We start from the raw sequence: 24,477 nt of genomic DNA on the forward strand, positions 1-24,477 counted from the left end.
GCAGCCACAACAGAAGTTATACGCCCTGTCGTGGTTGGTGGGTGTAGCACCTGCCAAGCATGACCCATTCAAGTGAATGAGGCCACTCTGCAAGTGCCCTGCAACCTTGTGCAGTACAGCAAACAAGGGGTTAAAATAAGCAGCGTTGTGTTGCTTTGCCACCACCTGCTTTAACCCCTTGGACCCGCAGACGCATTCAGTTGCAGGACACTTCCAGAGTGACCCCATTTACTTGAATGGGTCATGATTGGGAGGCAGCAGCACACATCAAAAGCAACAGGGGGCTTAATTCCTACTGTTGCTTGTGTACATCTTTGACTGCTGCCTCAGTAGCTAAAGGGGGTAGGGATTGGGGATAGTAAAACCGCAACTCAACCACAGGGTTTTAAAATTCAACTAAGGACTCATTCACAAGTGCAGCAGGCACTGCTGCTTCTCTGAAAAGTGATCTGAGTGTGTTTGGCAGGTGGTGAGGAGGCAACCCATGATTGCCATGCAATGCACATGATTGTGACACAGTAGTATGCCAATTAGGGGTTTAAATCAGGTGTAAGGAGGTGACATTGTGCCCAGTGATCTTTGACTTCTCCCATGTTGTTGAGGTAGATCTCCATCTCTTTAAGGTTGCTTACCCCTGTTTTAGAGTCACTAACCATGATCCTAAACTGTCTAGAGACTTCCCTTGCTTCCCCCACCTTTAAATAGATTTATTGCCTTCAAAACTTATAGCAGAGTTTCACCAGAAAGTGGAAGCTCTGCTTATCTGTTCCCCCCCCCCCCCTCCGCTGCCACATTTGGCACCTTTTGGGGGGGGGGGGAGAGCGGTACCTGTTTTTGATAGGTACCTGTGCTTACTTCCGTCGGACCTTGCTGGGGCGAGGTACGTCAAAAGTCCCACACCCCCTTCCTCCTTTCCCCGCCTCCAGGCCAGTAAGAGAGCGCAGGGCACTTTGCACGTGTGCAGTAGGGGACCGGCAGTAAAGCAGCAGGACTTTACTGTCAGTTTCTCTTACCGGCAATGGCGGTGGCAGCACGGGAGAGCCAATGGAAACGTCGGCTGGGGTGCCGACATCGCTGGATTCCAGAACAGGTAAGTGTCCTATTATTCAAAGTCAGCAGCTACAGCTACTAAGTAAATATAAAGTGAATTCCCTGCATTGCTACTCTGACAACTTCTATCCACAGGACTGGTCCTGGTCCCTAATAGCATGCTGACAGCTCCCCCATTACCTGTCCTTAATTTAGATATATTTTATGTTACATTACTATGTAAATATACTATTGTCTTACTTGACTCTGCAAGGCATCCCAGAAATAGGTCACTATGGGGCCCTGCGAATTGTAGCTATACCCTGCTCCTATCCCAGTGTGATTAATAGAATGCTGCACACACTCTAATGCTCTGACTGCATAAAAGGCTGCTGTGATTCTCTCAATATATTATCAACTTCATCCACCAACCTGTAGTTGTAGCCTGTGGATATATTATTCTGCAGATCAAGGCGTCGGAAAGAATACTGTGGTCGACACTTTGATGGATGTAAATCTAAGTTGCAGTCCCAGTTAATGATCACTCCAATAATGCCTCCCTGCAATAGTAGACACACACCTTAATATTTAAGGACAATAAAAGTAGTAATAAAAGCAACAATATTCTCTGCAGGGAAAGATAGTTGCTGGAAGCATAGAGAAAGTTATACACCTTATTAACCTACCTTTCTAAACATGAACTAATGCCTCGTTTCCACTGAATGGAACGGTTCGGGTCAGTAAATTTGGAACGGTTAGAATGGACCGGTCTATTCTCGTGAGCATTTCCACTGCAAATCGGACCGTCAGGGACCATACAGGATTTAGAAAAAATGCCTAGCGCGTCCACCAATCAGTGCAATGTATTGCATCTCCGCCCTAATGGAACCGTTCCATTTTCTATGGCCCCACATCTAAAGCAGGACCCAGAATGGTCCGGTACGGTTCGGTTTTATGGCACACTTTCATAATGGAAACCCAAAATAGCGTACCGTACCGTACCGAACCGTACCGATCCGCTCAGTGGAAACGAGGCATAAATGTTCAAGGTTTGGACTCTGCTTAATACTAGCCATATACACATGGCATTTTTCAAGAAATATATACAGTATACATGTATGTGTATTTCAACTGATATTTCACCCTTTCTATCCTATCAGTCTTCAGATAAGAAGTGAGGGGTATTCTAGCAGCAGATTGGCTTTAAAGGAGCAGTGAACTCTGGGTAGGAGTTCCCTTTGACATCTTGGAACTAAAACTATATTTGGTATTAGACCAAATATGGTGGATTATGTGGGTTTCAATTTTAACAAGAGTATTTGGGTTATTTTACCTTTTTACTTGCCTGCATACATTTGCAAGTGGGCAGGGGGAGGCTAGGGTGAGCTGCGCCCTCCCAGATTTCAATTGTGCCCCCCCAAAGCCAGGGTCCAAACCTCCCTAGGGTGTCCTGTCCAAGTTCCCAGTTCAGCTATGCCCCTTGTCAACAGCACATAGCCAGGAGGGTGCATGTGTGTGCTAGAACACCTCCATTTCACAGAGATCTATTTTTTTCCAGCCACCTGTAGCTCCACCACCCACAGCAACTCCTGCCAGTAAAGTCAGCTATACTAATTGGTTGCTAGGACTGCCTGTCCTCCTAGCAACCAACCAAGTGCTTGCTCCGCCACCAGTATTCAGAGGAGGATGGAACTTCCTCCTCCAGACCATAGACCAGCGCCCTGCCTCCCGGCATTCTCATGTAGCTGCTGACTGCACTGAGAATGGAAAGCAGTGGACTGTGTTGCAAGGGGGGGTAAGGAAACTCTGCAGACCCTGATTTAGGCCGGGTTCACACCTATGCGAATTGAATGCGTGTTTCCCCGCATTCAATGCGCATAGCAGGAGAATGTGACTGGCTCTCTATGGAGCCGGTTCACATATCTCCGCAGCGGGTCCGGTGCAGTGTGCCGGAAAAACGCGCACCCTTTTTGGTGTGTTTCAGGTTCTATTTCAGCCAAAAATTCGGGCTGAAATCGGACCTAAATTGGTGAACCAGCATGCACCGGACCCCTGCTGTGAGCCGCATGCTGGGACGGTGTGAACCCGGCCTTAATGTTGGGGTAAGGAAACTCTGGGGACCTTGATATAAGCTGAAGGATCTTGAGAACCCTGATGTAAGGAGGGTGACTCTGAGGACCCTTATAAAAGGGTGGGTGACTCTGGGGACCCTGATGTAAATGGGAGGGGGTGACTCTGGGAACCCCGATGTAAGGGGGGTGACTCTAGGGACTTTTTGTGGGGGATGACTCTGGGAACACTTATGTAAGGGGGATGATTCTGTGGACCCTTATGTAAGAAAGGGTGACTGTGGGGAACCTGATGTAAGGTGGGGATGACTCTGGGAACCCTGATGTGAAGTATAGAGACTCTAGTGACCCTAATGTGAGGTGGGGCAGGACTCAAGAGACCCTGATGTAAAGGGAGAGACTCTTAGGACTTTAATGTAAAGAGGGGGTTCTGGGGACCCTGATATAAGGTGGGTGGCTCTGGGGACCCTAATATAAGGGGGGGGATGGGGATCCTTGATGTAAGGAGGGGTTCATCCTGGTGCTGCACTTTACAACCCCTGGCAAAAAAGTATGGAATCAGCACTCTTGGAAAATGTTCATTCAGTTGTTTAATTGTGTAAAAAAAAAACTAATTACAAACATGCCTCAAAACTATTTTCATTTAATATTCCAACCTTCTGGATTTAATAAACACTTAAAAAAAAAAACAAAAAAAAAACTGTAGTCAGTTGCAACTGTTTTTTGCAGATCAAGAAGCGGAAAAATATGGAATCACTCGATTCTGAGGAAAATAATATGGAATAACCATGTACCATCTGCATCAGATTACATCCTGAAAAATTCTGTCATCATCACCAAACATCCTTTCAATTGATGGCAAAATCTATCCTCTTCATCACTTTCTACTGATCCCAGAACTCTCCCTCGCCTACTACTAACCTTTGAACTCTGCCTCACTTACTGCTGACCCCTGTCCTTAGCCCTGCTGACCCCTACAATGCCCTTCTGATTCCTGCCCACTGTACACCAAACTACTAGCCTCTGTACACTGGCCTCCAAACTGCTGACCTTATCCTCTGCCCAGTTGACCCCCTGTATACTACCCTGCTGACCTCCCATTCTATGCCCACCTGCCATTTTTTATTGCACCCCCACATCAGACAGGCTAGATCTGGCCATGAGTTAAGCAGGTAGGTAGGTCATCCAAGGGTCACTGCCCCCCCCCCCCCAACACCCTTTTTCCATCACCATCTTTTTGAGGCATTGGTAGTGTTGAAGAGCTTAGTTCCTTTCAACACTAGGCACAGACTCTTTGGAAGGGGTACACCTTTTTGGGTAACCCCTCTTAAAATAAACCCAGTTGCTGAATGGCAAGAAGGGTGTTGTTAACATGGCTAGGGACCTTTCCTTGGAATTTGGGAATATCAGTGTGCATGCCTGATGATGCAGGTTAGTAGTGACAGGAGCAAGGGGGGGGAAATTTTACCCAAGATAGTAGACGACACTAGTTAATGTGCATACTGAAACTCAGACTAACTTTTTTGTAAATTCACACAGAATATATACCATGCAAGATCAGATAAGAGTTTGATCACATAACCTAACAATACTAACTGTAAACAGGAATATAATTAACATAGTTAAGGAACAGCCAACATACACATAATGCTAATCAACATCTAGCAACTAATAGCTGACAGTGATATAATTAACGTGAACTAATTAATAACTAGTCACTTAAACAAACCTAGGTGCCTAGACCATTCAACACCCAGCCCACAACCCTGGATATACAAAGTACATTACACATTAATATACTGTAAGCATAAACACATAACCATCCCATCATTCGATAACTCAGTAAAGTGGACACAATATTAATCACCTCTCCAAGAAATAAGCAGACAGACAGAAACAATATGTAACTCAATTAACAATGGGAATGCACACCTAGGAGGCACACAATGGGAGAGACATATTTAACAATTAACACATAACACTATAATAAACAGACTATTAGCAGTAGACCCCAGCCAAGCTCAGACTGTCCGGCAACAGGATTCAAGAAGACACCCAGGGCTGTCCAAATCTCATTTACCAGCCTCCTTTTCACATACATCTGCTCACTGAGTTTAAAAATGGCAGTGACCATTATGTCTTCCTTGACTGTTAAATGTAAGAATATCCTCTTGCATTATATAACAGGACATCTTCCTAAATACTTCTAGTTCCCTCAAATGCCAGGGCCCATAGTCAGTAGGCAGTAGTACCCTGCAGTCCCATTCAAAAGCCCCTGTCCTGGTTGTTTCTGTCACATCTACCTAACATGAAAGGAAAATGCCCAAAAACAGAATGGGAGGCGTGAAGGTCGTGGAACCCTGTTCTAGTTACATAATCCCATCCCTGGCATCAGAAATTGGTTTCCATCCTTCACAGGTGTTATTCCTTTGATATACATGGCTAAAGGTGTGAGTTGCTGTCAAAATGCTGGGGTAGAGATGTTAAAACAGCATTTTATGTGAAAGAAAAATGGTTTAGAAAGCCCCCACCCCTGCTTAAAGCAGTATTAAACCCAAAAGCAAACATTTATTATATTGCAGCTTACCAATTCTTAGATCTGATGGCTATATTTTTTCCTTTTTTAGGCTCTTTCTTCTATTTTCATCTGAAGAAGAAAAAAAGAAAACGAATGCAGCCACTACATCTAATAATTGGTAAGTTGCTATATATTACACTTTTGGTTTTAGGTTTAATACCTCTTTAAAGATCATTTCTCCAAATTGATGTACTGTAGATGGCATTTTGTATGGGTCTTGCGAACCAGTTGTCCTCCCTGTGTAAAATGTGCACCTTAATGTCCTCAAAAGTATGTCCCTTTTCCTTAAAGTGTAGGAAAACTGTTGAAACTTGTCCTTCTACGTTGGGTGGCTTGTTTGTTGAGAGGTTGTTTCAGCTCTCCAATGTACAGCTCTTTGCATTCCTCACTACACTGAACTGCATATATCAAATTATTTTGATTATGTTTGAATGTTGGGTGTTTTTGGATGTACTGTATGAGCTTTTGTCTCTGTGTATTGATGGGCTTGATAGACACAGGGATGCGATGTTTGATAAATTTGAAATAATATGGGTGCCCTGGCTCCAAACACCAGGTCTTAGTGCTCTAGACTTAGTTTTCATTTGTGTCGGTGCTTGAATGACCTGGGTAAATGCTCCTCTTCATAGATTATGAAAGGTGGTACTCCCTCAGAAGGCTTGGCATTCTAAGTTACCCATCATGTCAATTTTTGTCTGTACCATGGAATGGTGTAAACGGTGTGCTTTTCGATACTGTTTTGACATTGATTGCATATGAATAATGGTTCCTCTGGAACTGTAATTGTTTTGTCCTTATTAAACACCTTCTTTGACTAAAAAAAATCTTCATATTAAGAACGTTAGTTTGATTTTCTAAGTGAGGTCAAATTGACATTTGTTTTTGACCACAGTAATAAGATAATTTGAAGGAACAGGATGGAAAGTTTTCCTTGATCAGACAAATTTCTAACGGAGAATGTGTTTTTTCAGTTCAATCACTCCAAAATCTTATATTAAGGCTGGGTTCACACCGCAGCATGGAGCGGCTCACAGTAGGGGTTCGGTTGCGTCCCTGTTCAGTTTCAGGTTCGATATCTGACTCTGTGCAATTCGCATTGGAGATATGTGAATCGGCTCCATAGAGAGCCAGTCACAATCTCCTGAAATGCGATTTGGATGTGGTGAAACCCACATTCAAATTTGCAATATGAACCCAGCCTAAAAGCAAACATTTTTTAAGCACTTTCAAACTACATTTGTCAAGTCATGGAATGTACTGATGGGAATCTTCAAAAACTAGTGTATGACCAACTTTAGTTATTTGGGTAAGAACATTTCCCACAAAGTTTCCTTACCCTTTATCCCCCACCACCCTAAGTAGGTCTAAACAAACCTCTAAAACCTGATAGGGATTAACCACTTCCATACAGGGCATTTTCGCCCCCTTCCTGCACAGACCAATTTTTAGTTTTCAGCGCTGTCGCAATTTGAAGGCCAAATTATTTTGATCGATCAAAGAAATTAACAATTAATCGAGAAATTAATCGTTATTTTCCGCAGCCCTATTATTTATATATCTTTTAGGAAAGACTAAGAATAAAATGGTGGTCGTTGCAATATTTTATGTCACACGGTATTTGCGCAAAGGTCTTTCAAACAAAACAGTAAAGTTAGCCCAATTTTTTGGTATATAGTGAAAGATGATGTTACACAAGAGTAAATAGATACCTAACATGTTCCGGTTACAATTGCGTCAAACTACAGTACTTAAAAATCTCCATAGGCGATGCTTTAAAAAATTTTAACGGTTACCAGTTTAGAGTTACAGAGGAGGTCTTTTGCTCTCGCTCTGATGATCACGGGAATACCTCACATGTGTGATTTCAACACTGTTTACATTTGCAGGCACAACTTACGCAAGCGTTTTCTTTGGTGCGCAAGCAAGCGGGGACGGAGGCACTTTACATTTAAATTTTTTTTCTTTATTTTATTTTATTTTATTTTTTTATACTGCCTCTTTAAAAAAAAAATCTGTGACAGTAATAGGCAGTAACAGGTAGTTTATTTGGAGGGATCTGAGGTTTAAAAGACCCCTTAAAAGTATTCAAAACGCCAAAATCGGCAGCCGAATAAACCGGAAGTGACGTCTTGACATTGCATCTGGTTTACTACATCGGAACCTAATCAAAAGCAATTCCGGATTTGTTCGGCACTCCGGCCAGCTGGCGGACGTGCCAGCCACTAGGGTCTCCCGGTGGGACAGGAGACCCGGGCGGAGCGGCAGAAGGTGACCGGCTGCTGAGCCGCATTGGTTGTTATCATCAGAAAGCCGACCGTCGGCTCTAAAAAACGACACTGGGGTGAAGCCTGCAGATACAACCACTTCCTCAAAACAACGTACAGGTACTGTACATAGTTTTGCGTGAAGTGGTTAAAGTATAACTGAAGGCAAAACTTTTTTTGTTTTGTTTTGGACAGAGGGAAGATGGACTGGAACCCCTGTCATTTTTTATTGCTGTCTGTACCCCCGTTAATGAAATTCACCCTCTTTATTTGTCCTGTTTACAATTATCATTGGAAGTGAAAGTAAAAGAAAACCCACATTTTGGTCTGTCCCCAGAAAACTAAAAAAGGGAAAATCTTCCAATGGGGACAGTTCTGGGGACCTGGAGGTTCCCAAAGAATTCCCTTTATTTGCAGGAATTTCTTCTCACTTCCTGTTTGGTTATTAGACAGAAAGTTAAGGGAAATATCTGCAATGGGACACAGAATTTGTGCCTATAGTTCTACTTTAACCACTTAAGGACCGCCTAACGCCAATATACGTCAGCAGAATGGCACGGCTGGGCACAATCCCGTACCTGTATGTGATTGTTAAATGCCCAGCCGCAGGTCGCGGCGTGCGCCAAAGCTCCATGACCGCGGCCGCGGGACCCGATTGCCGCCGGAGTCCCGCGATCGGTCACAGGAGCTGAAGAACGGGGAGAGGTGTGTGTGTAAACACATCTTCCCCGTTCTTCACAGTGGCGATGTCATTGATCGTCTGTTCCCTGATATAGGGAAAGGCGATCAATGACGTCACACGTCCAGCCCCGCCCCCTACAGTTAGAAACACATATGAGGTCACACTTAAAGCGGATCTCCACTCTAAAGTGGAGTCCCGCTGATCGGAACCCTCCCCCCCTCCGGTGTCACAATTGACACCTTTCAGGGGGGAGGGGGGTGCAGATACCTGTCTACAGACAGGTATCTGCACCCACTTCCGGCCCTACGATACGGGCAAAGGACGGGTTTTTCCTCCGATTCCCGTCGCCCCCCCCCCGTTGTATGCTGGGAACACTCGGCTCCCAGCACACAGCGGGAGCCAATCGGCGGGCGCAGCGCGACTCGCGCATGCGCCGTAGGGAACCGGGCAGTGAAGCCGGAGCGCTTCACTTCCTGGTTCCCTCACCGTGGATGGAGGGGGGAGCAGCAGGGTGACGAGCGATCGGCTCGTCATCTGCTGCGATCACCGCTGGACTCCAGGACAGGTAAGTGTCCTTATATTAAAAGTCAGCAGCTGCAGTATTTGTAGCTGCTTGCTTTTAATATAGTTTTTTAGTGGCACATCCGCTTTAACCCATTCAGCGCCCCCCTAGTGGTTAACTCCCAAACTGCAGTTGTCATTTTCACAGTAAACAATGCATTTTTATAGCACTTTTTGCTGTGAAAATTACAATGGTCCCAAAAATGTGTCAAAATTGTCTGATGTGTCCGCCATAATGTCGCAGTCACAAAAAAAATCGCTGATCACCCCCATTAGAAGTAAAAAAATATATATTAATAAAAATGCAATAAAACTATCCCCTATTTTGTAAACGCTATAAATTTTGCGCAAACTAATCGATAAACACTTATTGTGATTTGTTTTACCAAAAATAGGTAGAAGAATACGTATCGGCCTAAACTGAGGAAAAAAAAGTTTTTTATATATTTTTGGGGGATATTTATTATAGCTCTATTTTTGTTTATAGCGCAAAAAATAAAATTTGTGGGGAAAAAAGGACGCCAATTTTGCCACATCGCATGACCGCGCAATTGTCAGTTAAAGCGACGCAGTGGCGAATCGCAAAAAGGGGCCTGGTCCTTTACCTGCATATTGGTCCGGGTCTTAAGTGGTTAGGGTGAAAAATTTTTATTTTTATCTAAAGTATATGCAAAAAAAAAGCTTTGTCGTTATTTTTGGATTTATGATATATTATAAATACAAGAATTGGTCATTGATTACACTTATTCATTTTGATATGGTACAAAAGTATTCTGTAAAATGATATCTGACCTTATATGCTATTTCCGTGAAATTAACACCAGCTTCCTCCACAATAAAACCCATGGTGAATATTGGACAGGAAGGAGATTGTGTAGGGTGGTAAGTACAGTTCTTTAGAGCGTTGTCGCCTTCAATGTTTCCCCTGTAGGGAAGAAGAGACGACAGCGTGAGTGAGAAACAGCATAGCCCGACTAATAACACAACAAAATAGAACTGCATATCATAATACTTATTAGTATTCAAGCTTTATGCTTAAACTCATGTCTTTATTGTGCATTAAATTCCAACATTATCAATAGAGTTTCAGTTTGTGTTTTTGGTCCATAAACTAAGACATTTAAAAGTCAATTAACATATTAGAAAGTCTGTAGCTGAAAACAGGTTTGCTTTTTAGGCTTCATTTCCACTGGCGTTTTTACAGCCACTTTTCTGAGCATTTTTTACAGCTTAAAAACGCCTGTCCATGTTATTCTATGGCATCATGCCCACATAGGTGTTTTTGAGCTGCAAATGGCATAGGCGTTTTTGAGCTGTAAAAAAAACGCGGGACCAGTGCGTTCTGTGGCTCCAGCAATAGAGCTGTAAAAACGCCAGACATTAAAAAACGCTCAAAAAAGCTACCGCGGCGTTTTTGAGCGTTTTTTTTACAAAATAAACATGGACAGGCGTTTTTAAGCTGTAAAAAACGCTCAGAAAAGTGGCTGTAAAAACGCCAGTGGAAATGAAGCCATATGGTTTCCCTATATACTGTTAGATGTATATATTGTATGGCTCTTATTTTGGAGTGTCCAATATCCATGTTTTTAATGTTATATTGTTCACTTTTATAATTATGTATATAAAATTATATATTTTTCTATTTATGTTGATTCCTTTTCTGGTACCTTTAAAGTCCGCGCTTAAGTCCTACTTTTCTTATTTATAGTTTTTATGAATATACCCCCTTGTCCCTCTTTCGGGTATGCATGATGACGTCATAGGCCCCGCCCCTACGCGTTTCATCACTCATCATGTATCTTCCACAAGAGCGAAAAACTGTTCCATGCTGTAAACACTGGTATACACTGTGATCTTTTGTGCATGAATTAGATAGTTATTATTTGTGTGTATATTGAGGTTTGCGGGTTATATACATTTTGTGATCATTTTATTTTTTGGGGATTTTTCTGTTGGGAATATATGTATTACTGCATGGCACTATTTATATATTAACCTTAGCTTGGTGATGTAGGAACACATAACAGTGCAAGGGGCAGCTCACAGTAAGTTTTTTGTGTACTATATACAGTAAGTGGTTAACTATGCAGAGGGTAATTTTGCTCAATTATTAGTTATCATATTCCAGCATTGGGGAGCAGAGGAAGCACTGACTTCTGCACGACCATGACTTTCCTCTGTATTAAATGATTATGCCCCTGACGACGTCCGTGATGATGAAACGTGTAGGGAGGAGCCTATGACGTGTGACGCAACTCGAGAAATGGGACGCAGCAGCCATCTTTTTGGTTAGGCAAACGCTGGACGTTTCCTTTTCTTGCTTGTTTAACTCAACTAAATGTAAGTGGAATAATTTTTTACTCTTCTTAATGAATTATTTGCAGGGATGTCTGCACTATGAGAGTTTTTTTTTTCCGATGGGTACTGCTTGCCGCTAAGGGATCATTTTCTTACTGCTCTATGGTTGCTGACCTGCTAATGGGAGATACATTAGTCTTGCTGCTATTCATTTGGATCAGTTGGAGCCTTTTACCCCCCACACTGCTAAGAAGCGGATCTTTGGATTAAATTGTCTACGCTTAGTATATTATTATTATTATTATTATTATTATATATACCTATGGGTAATAGGCAGTGTGTTTGGGTGACGGTGGCGGTGTCCTTTTGATCATATTTTTCACATTCCAGCATTATTATTATGGACTTTTGTTTATAATTTATTTTTTATATTGCTAGTTTACTTGAGACTTTGATCTAGTTCCTTTAGCGCTACACCACCCTTTTCTATTTTGTTAATTGTGCTATCCTTGCATATTGTGTTAGCTGCTTTTTGTACTAGTTTTACTATCTATATTCCTAGTGCAACAAATTTCTGTTTTTATATTAAATGATTATTATATTCTTTCCTCTATATTAGATGATTATTATATTCTTTATCCGCTAGGGAGCATTGTTATTTATGCCTACTGTAAAGTGTAATTCCAATCAATCATTTTTTTTTTATTCCTGTAGACATTACTAGGAATCATCCTAGTAATGTCTCTACTAGGAGGATTACAATGCACCTAGTACAATGCATCATTACTGACACAAAAAGATGTAAGTGGTAATCTCTTTAAAATAAGAGGAAATCCCATCTATGACAGTTGTCACTAAAACAAGGTTTCCTGTCAAATTTAACCCTTTCCCCCTTTACCTAAAACTAGAAAAAAAAAAATTTTTAAGCATGTTTGCAACTTTTTTTTTGTTAATATAATTCAGGTAGACCACTCATAGTACTTTGATCTTGAAGACATTAGTGACCATGGCATGCCTTGACAGACAAACCTAGGACCCTGTCTTCTCTGTTCATAACTATTTCCCCAGGGGCACGATGAAGCATCCATCTATTACAGGTTTACTAATCATTTGATTTGTACTTTGAATTTTGGCAGCTATCATTTATAGCAGTGCTTTACCATTAAGAGCCACTAAGCGCATTGTAAACTTATTGCCTGGTGCTCAGTAACAATCAGATTCTGTAATTATCATTAAGTGCCTTGGAATACGCCTCACATAGCACTCTAAATAACACACACAGTATGTACAAGTGTTTTTGGACAAGACTTTGTACAGGCAGGAGGTGAGCTTAAGAATCATTGATTAAATAATCTTACTTGGAGAATCTGAACTGAGGAAAATGGATGTTGTTCTTGATTAAGATGGTAAAGTTTGGGACAAATTCTTGCAGAGATTCACTAGAAATAAAGACACCAAAAATACTGTGAATAAAAAACATAGATCAAATACAAATGCATAAAATAGTTTCTTTGACAAGTACATATAGTTGTATTTACAGTAAAAAAATATAAAAAAAATGTAACAAGTTACAAAAGAGAGAACTCTGTGTATATAATATTATATACTGTATATACCGTATATATATAATTATATATGCTGTATGTATTGTATATAATATTATCTAGAGCAGGGCTATGCAATTAGAGGACCTCCAGCTGTTGCAGAACTACAAGTCCCATGAGGCATAGCAAGACTCTGACAGCCATAAGCATGACACCCAGAGGCAGAGGCATGATGGGACTTGTAGTTTTGCAACAGCTGGAGGTCCGCTAATTGCTTATTCCTGATCTAGAGCCTCAGTAGTACAAACAATTGCAGAATATAAAAACCAAGGAGGGGTTAATTGGTCATTAGTAGGGGAGCTTTTTCATTGAGGATTTCTGAGCTCTAGTAAGGCTATTTTATCGGCTGGATCTCCTCTACGAGAACACCCCCAAATAGTCCAACTAGACAGCAGGAAGGTAAGGACTGGAGGGGGCAAGTCAGCCTTATCACTTTTGCTGTGTGATAATCGATAAGCATGTCTTCATGTGTATCTAGAGGGGGTTTCTGGATTGGACCACAGGACCATTCAAGTAAAGTTGGTGGGGGAACCCACGTAGAAGAAGAGGTGAGAGAAGGTAAAGGGACAAGTAGTGTAAATAGGGTTGGAAAAAGAGAACAACAAATTTGAAACTCGATAGTTTCAAAAAAACTATTAGATGAGCATCTTAACGATCACGACATACAGGGATATACGATGTACTATTGACATAAACACACACACACACACACCACAGGTTGAACTGGATGGACTGGTGTCTTTTTTCAACCTTACCGACTATGTAACTATGGGGCTCCAGGGAAAGCCTATACAAAGTGGCTATATTTCATTTCTGGGAGTATAATCACCATTTTTCTCCCTGATAAACTGGCCCTGACCTCTCTCCACAGTAATACTCAGACAACTATGAGTAATGGGACTATGCTGCTCTCTTGTCGTCTCTTGTTTATAAGTACATTTATTAGTGCAGTGCCGGCCCAAGACATTGTGCTGCCTGGTACCAAGAATGAAATGCTGCCCCCCCCTCAAAAAAAGAATTATGCCCACCAAAATGACCCCACATCCATTATTTTATATCATGATAACTAAAGTGGACCTATCATGGCTCTATACATGTATATAGGAGTATAGAAAGGGCCTGTTATGGCTCTATTCATGCAATTAACCCCACAGTGGAGCGGAGAGCGGAACGGGAGGAGCGGTCGGGCGGCAATTAGCCCCACAGTGGAGTGGAGAGCGGAGCTGGCGGAATGGGATGGCGTGTGGGCGGCAATTTGCTGCCCCCCTGAAAGTGCTGCCTGGTACAATGGTACCACCGGGTCCCATGGTAGGGCCGGCCCTGTATTAGTGTTGCACATGGCCAGGGAAAGGTAACACCCTCTGAGAAACCCCAAGTTTTATCAGGACTTTATGTCAAGGTTCGGCCCACACCAACCTGCCAGGAGAACTGTTTATGGTACATGTATTACCTATGGTTATTACTTTTATATAGAATGCACAATTTTTTATTTAGGGCACATTAAACATACACAGTATAGGATCAACTGAAAATGTAGTCGTAACACAGGAGATAAGAGTTGTGGAGAATGTGTGAAAGTCATGTGTAGCTGGACAGCGTGATACAAATATCCAGAGTAATAGTGTTAATAAGCTTTCTGGGAAAAGAAGATTCAGTTTTCTGGATGTGTTAATGTTGATCCTTGGGGAAATGTCAGTTACTTCATCATTGTGGTGGTTTATTGCATCCTCCCTAATGAATAATGATAGTTTAACTATTGAAGCTGCAAGTTTTACATAAGCAATACGAGTCTACTATAACTATAGCAAACTGGAAAATATATTAAAATCTAGGATATGTGCTTACATTCTCTTTTTAAGCTGTTAAGTAGCATATAATATTCTGTAATAAAAATAAAAGAGTACAAAAATCTAAGCTCCCTGAGTGCAATGCCCATGGCAGCTAATTACAGTCAGCTTCATGAATTTTGATAGGTTCACTATAGATTATTGCACTTAGTGCTTTGCTCCATTACTTTTCATTAAATAAAACAGCTGAGGTTGATTCCATCTTCCTAGATTTTCTGCCTATTAAAGAATAAAATAAAAACATGCGTCAAGTAATGAAAAATAACCATTGATGTGGCAGAAATATACGAGGGGTCTTTATAAAGTTTCCACACTTTTATATATATAACTTTTTTTTCAAAAAGTGCAGTATCTTTTTGAAGAACCCTCGTAGTATGCTCCTACCTCTATTTTGACATGGCAACATAGCTCTGAATTCCTAACAAAGCGGTGTCAGCCCTCCCTACCTAATATCTGATAAATTACAAAAAACACGGGACCTGTCCTCATCTCCTCCCACTTCATCTCCATAACTCCAGCTTGTGCGCAGGCAGACAGCACATGACGTTATCAGCTCACAAGATATCTGGCAAAATCAACAGGTATTTTTACACTTATCAAACATATAACAAAACACTTTCAACTGTATATTTAGTAAACCAAAATAGTGCAAATAAGAGACATTTTTGTTAGGATGATGATACATACACTTTAAAGAAGAGTTAACACCTGTTCTATGATATTCTCGTTTAGTGTTCAAATAATATTTGCTAGTTAATATTTTGCTTCTTAAAGCAGGCCTTCAGTATTTTTTTCATCTTTCCATCTATTAAATCTTCTGCCCTTGTTGTTTGGGGGGAGTTATAAGAGGGCCAATGAGAGCTGCAGGGTTGCAGAGCTGGAACTGTGCCTCTGTGTGAATCAAGGAAGTGTACAGGCAGCAGCTTCAGCTGCCAACAATTAAAATGGTTGCAGCCAGACTCAGTGGAGGAAGATTTCTGCTGCATATTTGGCAAGTACGGAATCACAGTGGCCCGGATTCAGAGAGCAATTGCGTCTGCGTAACCATAGTTACGCAGCGCAATTGCTTACTTGCGCCGGCATAACGACTTCTCCTGATTCAGAGAGCTCGTTACGCCCACTACAGCCTAAGATATGCGTGGCATAAGGCTCTTATGCCCTCATATCTTAGGCTGCATTCTTACGCAGGCCGCTAGGTGACGTTCCCGTAGTGGTCAGCGTAGAGTATGCAAATTGCATACTAACGCCGATTCACTACGGTACGCGCGCCCTGCGTACGCAGTTTACTTAGTTTGCGTACGGCGTGTTTAGCGTAAGGCTGCTCCTGCTAATAGCAGGGGCAGCCAATGCTAAGGATACCCGTCATTCCCGCGTCGCAAAATTTAAATTTTACGTCATTTGTGTAAGTGAATCGTGAATGGCGCTGGACGCCATTCACGTTCACTTTGAAGCAAATGACGTCCTTACGACGTCATTTACCGCAATGCACGTCGGGAAAGTTTCCCGACGGAGCATGCGCTCTACGCTCGGCGCGGGAACGCGCCTAATTTAAATGATTCCCGCCCCCTACGGGATCATTTACATTAGGCGCCCTTACGCCGGGCATTTTGGAGAAGCGCACACGCAATTTACGGAGCTACTGCTCCGTGAATCACGTGTAGCGCAATAAATTTACGGAGGCGCAGCGGCAAAACGGTGGGCTGCGCCTCCGTAATAAAGGGGCAAGTCCTACCTGAATCTGCCCCATTATATATAAAATAATATGCATAGTGGTTGAAGGGAAGCTTCAGAATGGCAAAGATGTTTTTATTACAAATTATGTGAGAAGACTGCAGTTCCTCTTTAACCACTTTCCCCCCTTCCTGCCCAAGCCAATTTTCAGCTTTCAGCACTGTCACTTTTTAAATGACAATTGTGCGGTCATGCTACATTGTACCCAAACAGAATTTTTATAATTGTTTCCCATAAATAGAGCTTTCTTTTGGTGGTATTTGATCACCTCTGGGGTTTTTATTTTTTGCTAAACAAATAAAAAAGTTTGAAAATTAAAAAAATAAGTTTTCGTTTCTGTTATAACATTTTGTAAATAAGTACATTTTCTCCTTCACTGATGGGCACAGATGAGGCTGCACTGATGGGCACTGGTAAGGCAGCATTGATGGGCACTAATATGCAGCACTGATGGGCATTGATAGGTGGCACTGATGGGCACTCATAGGAGGCACTGATAGGCGACACTGAAAGGCTACACTGATTCGTACTTATGGGTGGCACTGATAGGTGGCACTGATGGGCACTGATAGGTGGCACTGATGGACACTGATGGTCATCACTAATAAGGGGGCACTGGCAGGCATTAGTTAAGGGCACTGATTGGCATCCCTGCTGTTCCTATGTGGGCATCCTCGGGGGCTGCGCTGATAATCAATCAGGGCATACCCCCCCGTCAGGAGAGCAGGCGATCAGCTCTCCTCTGGTTGTGTCTGTCAGAAGGGCCTGGTATGGATTTTAAGGGGAACCCCACACCAAAATAAAAAAAGCCCACCCCCCAAAATCCATACCAGACCCTTATCCGAGCATGCAGCCTTGCAGGCCAGGAAAGGGGGGGGGCAGTGAGTGCCCCCCTCCTGAACTATACCCTGCAACATGCCAGACCCTTACCATGCATCCTGACAGGTCAGGAAAGTGGGGGGATGAGCGAGCGTGCTCTGCCCCCCCCACCCAAAGCACCTTGTCCCCATGTTAATGGGGACAAGGGCCTCTTCCCAACAACCCTGGGCAGTGGTTGTGGGGATTTGCGGGCAGGGGGCTAATCGAAATCTGGATACCCCCTTTAACAAGGGACCTCCAGATGCCCTCACCATGTGAATGAGTAGGGGTACATTTCATGCAAGTGCTATCTTCCAGTTTGCAAAATTAAGGACAGTGCATTTAAAAAAAAGGCAAATATCTCTGTGCCTAACAATTTTTAAATAAACAGAGAAGATAATACAACCAGCTTAAGATCCTTAAGAATCAATTTAAAGAACTAGGCTGCAAGTTGAAGTGAAGGACTTCCAAAGTGATATTCTCTGATATATTGCCTGTGCCATGCACAACACAGGAAAAACAGGGAGATATTAGAGAACTGAATGCATTACTAAAGACCTGGTGTAAGAAGAAAGGATTTGGGTTTCTAGAAAACTAGGCTGACTATTAATTTCAAAGATAGTTTGCACTTAAATGGAAGGGGGACTGCTGTGCTGGGAATGAGGTTTATGGAAAAGCTGGAGCAGTATTTAAACTTGGATTGAGGGGGAGGGTGAATTAGATTATAATGGGTCAGACAGGTCAGACAGGGGTCAGTCCCTATTGGTGGGTGGAATGGGGAAAGATACAGGGAGGGCTGTGGCAGATGATAAGGAGTTTCCCATGTTACAACCATTGAAAATTGTATTATTTGTACTAAAATAAGAAATATGCAAAATATGACAATGTATATAAGTATATAAGTGTTTGTTCACCAATGCCAGAAGTCTGCTAAGCCAAAAGGGTGAGTTGGAAGCTTTGGTGCACAAAGAGAACTAGGATTTAATTGGTCTTGCTGAATCTTGGCTTCACTCTCCACATGACTGGGCTATTAATATTCTTTGCTATGCACTCTTTTGGAGAGCCAGAGTAAAAGGGAAGGGTGGTGGTGTCTGTCTCTATGTGAGAAGTGATCTCAAAGTGAGTGTGAATGAGGACCTAGTTGTCGGAGAGTGTGATGAGGCTGCGGCATTATAGGTGGAACTGCACATGGGTGTGCGTACTACAAAGGTAATCATTGGAGTTTGTTATAGGCCACCCAGTGTTAAAGGAGTTGTAAACCTTAGAAAAAGGAGTGGCTGTGGACATTGTATACTTGGATTTTGCAAAAGCGTTTGACCCCTTTCCCCCAGCAAGGCCAATGTGTAAGGTAAAATCTGTTTTTAAATGGATAGAAAACTGTCTAAAAGACCGTATTCAGAAAGTAGTGGTTAATAATTAATATTATGAATGGTCTTGGTTATCTCAGAAGGTTATCAGTGTTGGGACCCTTAGGCCCCGTACACACGGTCGGACCAAACTGATGAGACTGGCCCGTCGGACCGTTTTCATCGGTTCACCTCTGAAGTGGCCGTATGGCCTGATATGTGTACACACCATCAGTCCAAAATCCGATCGGGTCAGAACGCGGTGATGTCAAACACACGACGTGCTGAATAAAACGAAGTTCAATGCTTCCAAGCATGCGTCGACTTGATTCTGAGCATGCGCGGGTTTTTGAACCGATGCTTCTCTGTACTAACCATCGGTTTGGTCCGATGGGGCAGCGGTCCATCAGTTCGGTTTTGAAGCATGTTTAGAAATTTTGGACCGAAGGAAACCAGACCGATAGCCTATACACACGGTCGGTTTGGTCCAATGAAAATGAACTTCGGTTCATTCTCATCGGACCAAACCGACCGTGTGTACGGGGCCTTACTTTTTAATATATTTATAAATTATAAATTATATATGGTCTGAGATTAAAAGTAACATTTCTGTCTTTGCAGATGACATGTTGATAAATGTAAAGTTATTGACTTGGGGGCTAAAAATATTCCCGCATCTTACATACTAGGTGAAGTACAACTGGGGGAATCAATGGTGGAGAAGGATCTGGGTGCTCTGGTAGATCATAAGCTTAATAATGGCACACAATGCCAAGCAGCGGTTTCCAAAGTGAGTAAGACCTCATCTGGAATATGCAGTTCAGTTTTGGGCACCCGTTCACAAAAAGGACATTGGGGAACCGGAGAAAGTGCAGAGAAGGGTGATCAAACTGATAAGAGAATGGAGGAGCTCAGCTATGAGGATCGATTAGAGGAGACTCTCTCCAGCCCCCCCCTCTATGACCAAAAGATAGATTCCTGCATGAATCTATCCATGGCCGCGGCTGCCACCCCCTATTCAGGCACCCGACCGGAATTACAGCGTCAGGGGGTGTTTTTGAAGCACCTGATTAGAGGGATAGGCTCTAATAGGCATAAAAAAATGTGACCTGCGGGCGCCATGCTTGGCGCTCACAGTTGTCGGAGGTATGTTAGAACAGCGAATGAATATTCACTTTGCTAACACTGAACCGCCTCTCTGCCAATCAGGTGCTCGAGTCTGTTATCACCTGATTGGCTGGAACGACATGCGTTGTGATTAGAATGACAGGCGCTATAGGAGAGGACGGAGGAGAGGACAGGAGAAGATGTATGGAGGACACCGCTCGCCGCCGTCACCCCCTGCCCCACTGTGACAGGGGAAGTGCCGGGCAGAAGACGAGTGGGTGGGGGGGGGTCACAGTGGCGGCAATCGATGGCACAGTGGCAGCATTCAATAGGCACAGTGGCAGCATTCGATGGGCACAGTAAGGCTGCAATTAATGTTTTTTTCAGTTTGTTTGCACCCCCCAAAAAAAATTTGAGCACCAGCCGCCACTGCTGCCCACCCCTTAATAAGGGCTGTAATACATTACAATATAGCCCTGGTAAAGGGGGCCTAAGGGGGGAGGGGGCCTAAAAAAAGTTATTTTTAAAGAACTACAACTGATAAACTTGTTCTGGAGTATACAGAACTCTCTTCTCTATTCATTTGAAAACATTACTCCATATATCATAAAACCTCTTCAGACCCTGGCCATAGTAAAAAGACGGCCACAAGGTGGCTCTAAAAAGCCGGGAGGCCGTCTTTTTACGGCCTCGAGTCCTCCGGCCACTGGGGGGCGCGCGCGCCTCCGGCGGTGCACGAGATGCCGATGCGCGTGCCTGGCAGCCGCGATGTCCGCCAGGTACCCACGATAGGTAGTGACAGAGCAGGGACGTGGAGCTCTGTGTGTAAACACAGAGCTCCACATCCTGTCAGGGAGAGAGGAGACTAATGCTGTGTCCCTTGTACATAGGGACACAGATCGGTCACCTCCCCCAGTCAGTCCCCTCCCCCCACAGTTAGAATCACTAGTAGGGAACACATTTAACCCCTTCCTTGCCCCCTAGTGTTAACCCCTTCCCTGCCAGACACAATTATACAGTAATCAGTGCATATTTATAGCACTGTTCGCTGTATAAATGTGAATGGTCACAAAAATGTGTCAAAAGTGTCCGATGTGTCCGCCATAATATCGCAGTCCTGACAAAAATCGCAGATCGCCGCCATTACTAGTAAAAAATAAATAATAAAAATAATGTGATAATTCTATCCCCTATTTTGTAGACGCTATAACTTTTGTGCAAACCAATCACTATACGCTTATTGCGATTTTCCCCAAAACATGTAGAAGAATATGTATCGGCCTCAACTGAGAAAATTGGGATATTTATTATAGCAAAAAGTAAAAAATATTGTGTTTTTTTCAAAATTGTCAGTCTTTTTTTGTTAATAGCGCAAAAAAAAAAAAAAACGTAGAGGTGATTTAAATACCACCAAAAGAAAGCTCTATTTGTGGGGGAAAAAAAAGGACGTCAATTTTGTTTGGGAGCCACGTCGCACGACCGCGCAATTTTCATTTAAAGCGACGCAGTGCCGAAAGCTGAAATTTTGCCTGGGCAAGAAGGGGGTATATGTGCCCAGTAAACAAGTGGTTAAAAACAGCTTCTATGCCCAATTGGGATACTTACCTACAGACCCAATGCCCCACCACCTCATTATCTCCCCAACAATGGCAAACCTTAGGATGAATTACAACTAAAGTTCGATGTCCATGTTGACGAGAATGTAACATATGATATCTTTTTCAAAGTTGTAAAGAAGTAGTACATCCGACTCTAAAGCCACCTCGCACAGGGCGACCTTAGCGTGACTTGCAAATGACTTCTTTAATACAAGTCAATGCAAGCCCCTCCGAAGTCGCCCCCAAGTAGTACAGGAGCCTTTTTCTAAGTCGGAGCCAGGGCTCAAGTCCTGCAGGAACGCGTGGGAACGAAGTCCCTGCACTTTTTTCACAGCAGGAACGCAGTTCCCTTTGCAAGACTAGAGCAGCTGAGAGCAGCCGAGCTGCCCAAGCCAATCCTTCACTAAGCGGCGATGCCCAGCTCGAGTCACTGTCAGGGGCTGTCTTGCAGGGGTCTGCCGCGAGTTATCACAGGATTTAGAAAGAACTTGCTTAAAGTTCTTTCTATATCCCGCGATAACTCGCGGCAGACCTCCGCAATGTCTCCTGGGAACAATGACAAAAGCTCCCAGGAGACATTGCGGCATCGAAGGAAAGTGACGGAATACCCGCACACTACCCGATTAATCCATATACAGGAAGCGGCCAGTAACATAAAGGATTACTAAGGTACAGTGGATCGAAAAAAAAACAAACATGCGGTTTAGTAATTATGCATATGAGCGTATCATTTTTTTTTTTTTTTTGGTGGGGGAGTGGATCTTGGGTGGGAGTTCCCACACTTTTTTCCCCAGGACTTGACCCCTGGTCGGAGCGACTTGAGTTGCTCCCATTAGAACAGTTCCATTGCACTGTATGGGGCGCGACTTGTCAGGCGGCTAAGTCACCTGACAGGTCGCCCCACCGTGAACACATGCACGTAAAAGCAAAAACATTCCCACATTAACAACTTTGCTGCATTCATTTTTATAAATGGTGCTCTACATTCCTCCTTTGGATTGAAAAGTTATCTAAACTCCAGAGCAAAAATGCAATGTACTGCAGGTTACAGTCTTAGACATAATGGCTGTCTTCGTTTTCTTTTTTTTTTCAAGCTAAGAACACTTTCAGCAAATTCAGAAAATACCCGTTGATCTTGCCAGAAATGCAGTGCATTTCAGAATATCTTCCTTCCTTCCTACTTATCTTCTGTAAACTATCAATTGCCCTGTCCCCATGTTATGGAAATTAAGAGATATGGTCATGCTTCTAGTCAAGGACAGCATCCTAGGGTGACAATTTTAGCTCCATTCATAGATACAGTGAAGGATGTAGCCACCCAAAAACAGGAAGTGTGTTCTTTTCAGGATTAACAGATGAAAATAAATTAAACAGAATAAGCCACCACACCAAGGACCAAGCTACAATATATTAAATTTTTGGTTTTGGGTTAAAATAAACTTTACATTCTATAATTGAAACTAAAATAATCAATATCATTACTTTTCCTATCTTTTTAGTTTTTATCAGTGCATCATTGCATACATTTAAAGCTATAGGGGTAGATCCACAAAGAAATTACAAAATTCCCGCGTTGTATCTTTGTTTTGAATCCTCAAAACAAGATACGACGGCATCTCGGCTAGATCCGACAGGCGTACGTCTTCGTACGCCGTCGGATCTAAGATGCAATTTTTCGGCGTCCGCTAGGTGGCGTTCCCGTCGTAATCCGCGTTGAGTATGCAAATTAGCTATTTCCGACGATCCACGAACGTACGACCGGCCGTCGCATTTTTTTACGTAGTTTCCGTTCGGCTTTTTCCGGCGTATAGTTAAATCTGCTATATGGTGGCGTACTCAATGTTAAGTATGGCCGTCGTTCCCGCGTATAATCTTCAAATTTTACGTTGTTTGCGTAAGTCGTCCGTGAATGGGGCTGGACGCCATTTACGTTCACGTCGAAAACAATGACGTCCTTGCGACGTCATTTGGAGCAATGCACCCTGGGAGTTTTTACGGACGGCGCATGCGCAGTTCGTTCGGCGCGGGGACGCGCTTCATTTAAATGAAACACGCCCCCTACCCGCTGAATTTGAATTCCGCGCCCTTACGCAGCGAGAGATACACTACGCCGCCGTAACTTACGGCGCAAATTCGTTGAGGATTCAAAGAAAAGCAAAGTAAGTTACAGCGGCGTAGCGTATCTTACATACGCTGTGCCCTGCACCGATGTATGTGGATCTGCCCCATAGTTTCTTCATTCAGTGTCTAGGCAATCATATGTGGCATAGTTATTGTTTCTGAAATCTCAATCTGTTATGATCATGCATGGTATGCACTGCTGTCTGTCACAATCATGCATAGTACATTGTGGTTGTAGTTTCTCCACTCATAAAGTGGTGGTTTAACAATGAATTAGGAATTATCACTAACCTGGTCACAGTTTCATCCTCTAGGGGACACCATGCAAAGATTTCACAGGTCTTCAATGATCCACGAGTAGAATGTACACAACGTCCAGTCTGTATACCTACCAAAGGACAAAGCTGAAATCAGTGGGATCCTATAGGCCTTGATTAATTGACCCTGAAACACCAATAGCTAGGCATTACTCTCTAAACAATTTTTATTGACTATGGCTGATTCGTTTTACTATTGCTTGTTTGGGATAAATGTTTGATGTGTTTCTACATCTAAAATGATTTTCTGTTTTATTTTTTTCTCCTGCCTGTGATTCTAAGGCTTCATTCACACTTGGCGGACTCCGTCGCCTGCTCCCGTCGGCTCAGCGGGAGATCAGTCCGCAGATCTCCGCTGAGCCGACAATGACAAGCTCCTCTCTGCTCACTGAGCGGGGAGGGGCTTGTCGGGCACCGCTGTGTCCCTATGGAGCGATCTGATGAAAACGGACAGCATGTCCGTTTTC

General features: G+C 43.0%; 1 protein-coding gene across 1 annotated transcript in view; it reads right to left on the minus strand.

Annotated features, from left to right (window-relative positions):
- P2RX2 (purinergic receptor P2X 2) overlaps positions 1-24,477 on the minus strand; it is a 53,428-nt gene that overhangs the window by 20,487 nt on the left and 8,464 nt on the right. Inside the window, exons 5-8 of the mRNA XM_040352161.1 lie at positions 23,985-24,081; positions 12,840-12,920; positions 9,976-10,108; positions 1,462-1,589 (exon numbers count right to left, since the gene is read on the minus strand). Coding sequence (XP_040208095.1) covers positions 1,462-1,589; positions 9,976-10,108; positions 12,840-12,920; positions 23,985-24,081 — 439 coding nt within the window. The remainder of the gene's footprint in view (positions 1-1,461; positions 1,590-9,975; positions 10,109-12,839; positions 12,921-23,984; positions 24,082-24,477) is intronic.

Source organism: Rana temporaria, chromosome 1, assembly GCF_905171775.1.
Source record: "Rana temporaria chromosome 1, aRanTem1.1, whole genome shotgun sequence".
Classification (NCBI taxonomy): domain Eukaryota; kingdom Metazoa; phylum Chordata; class Amphibia; order Anura; family Ranidae; genus Rana; species Rana temporaria.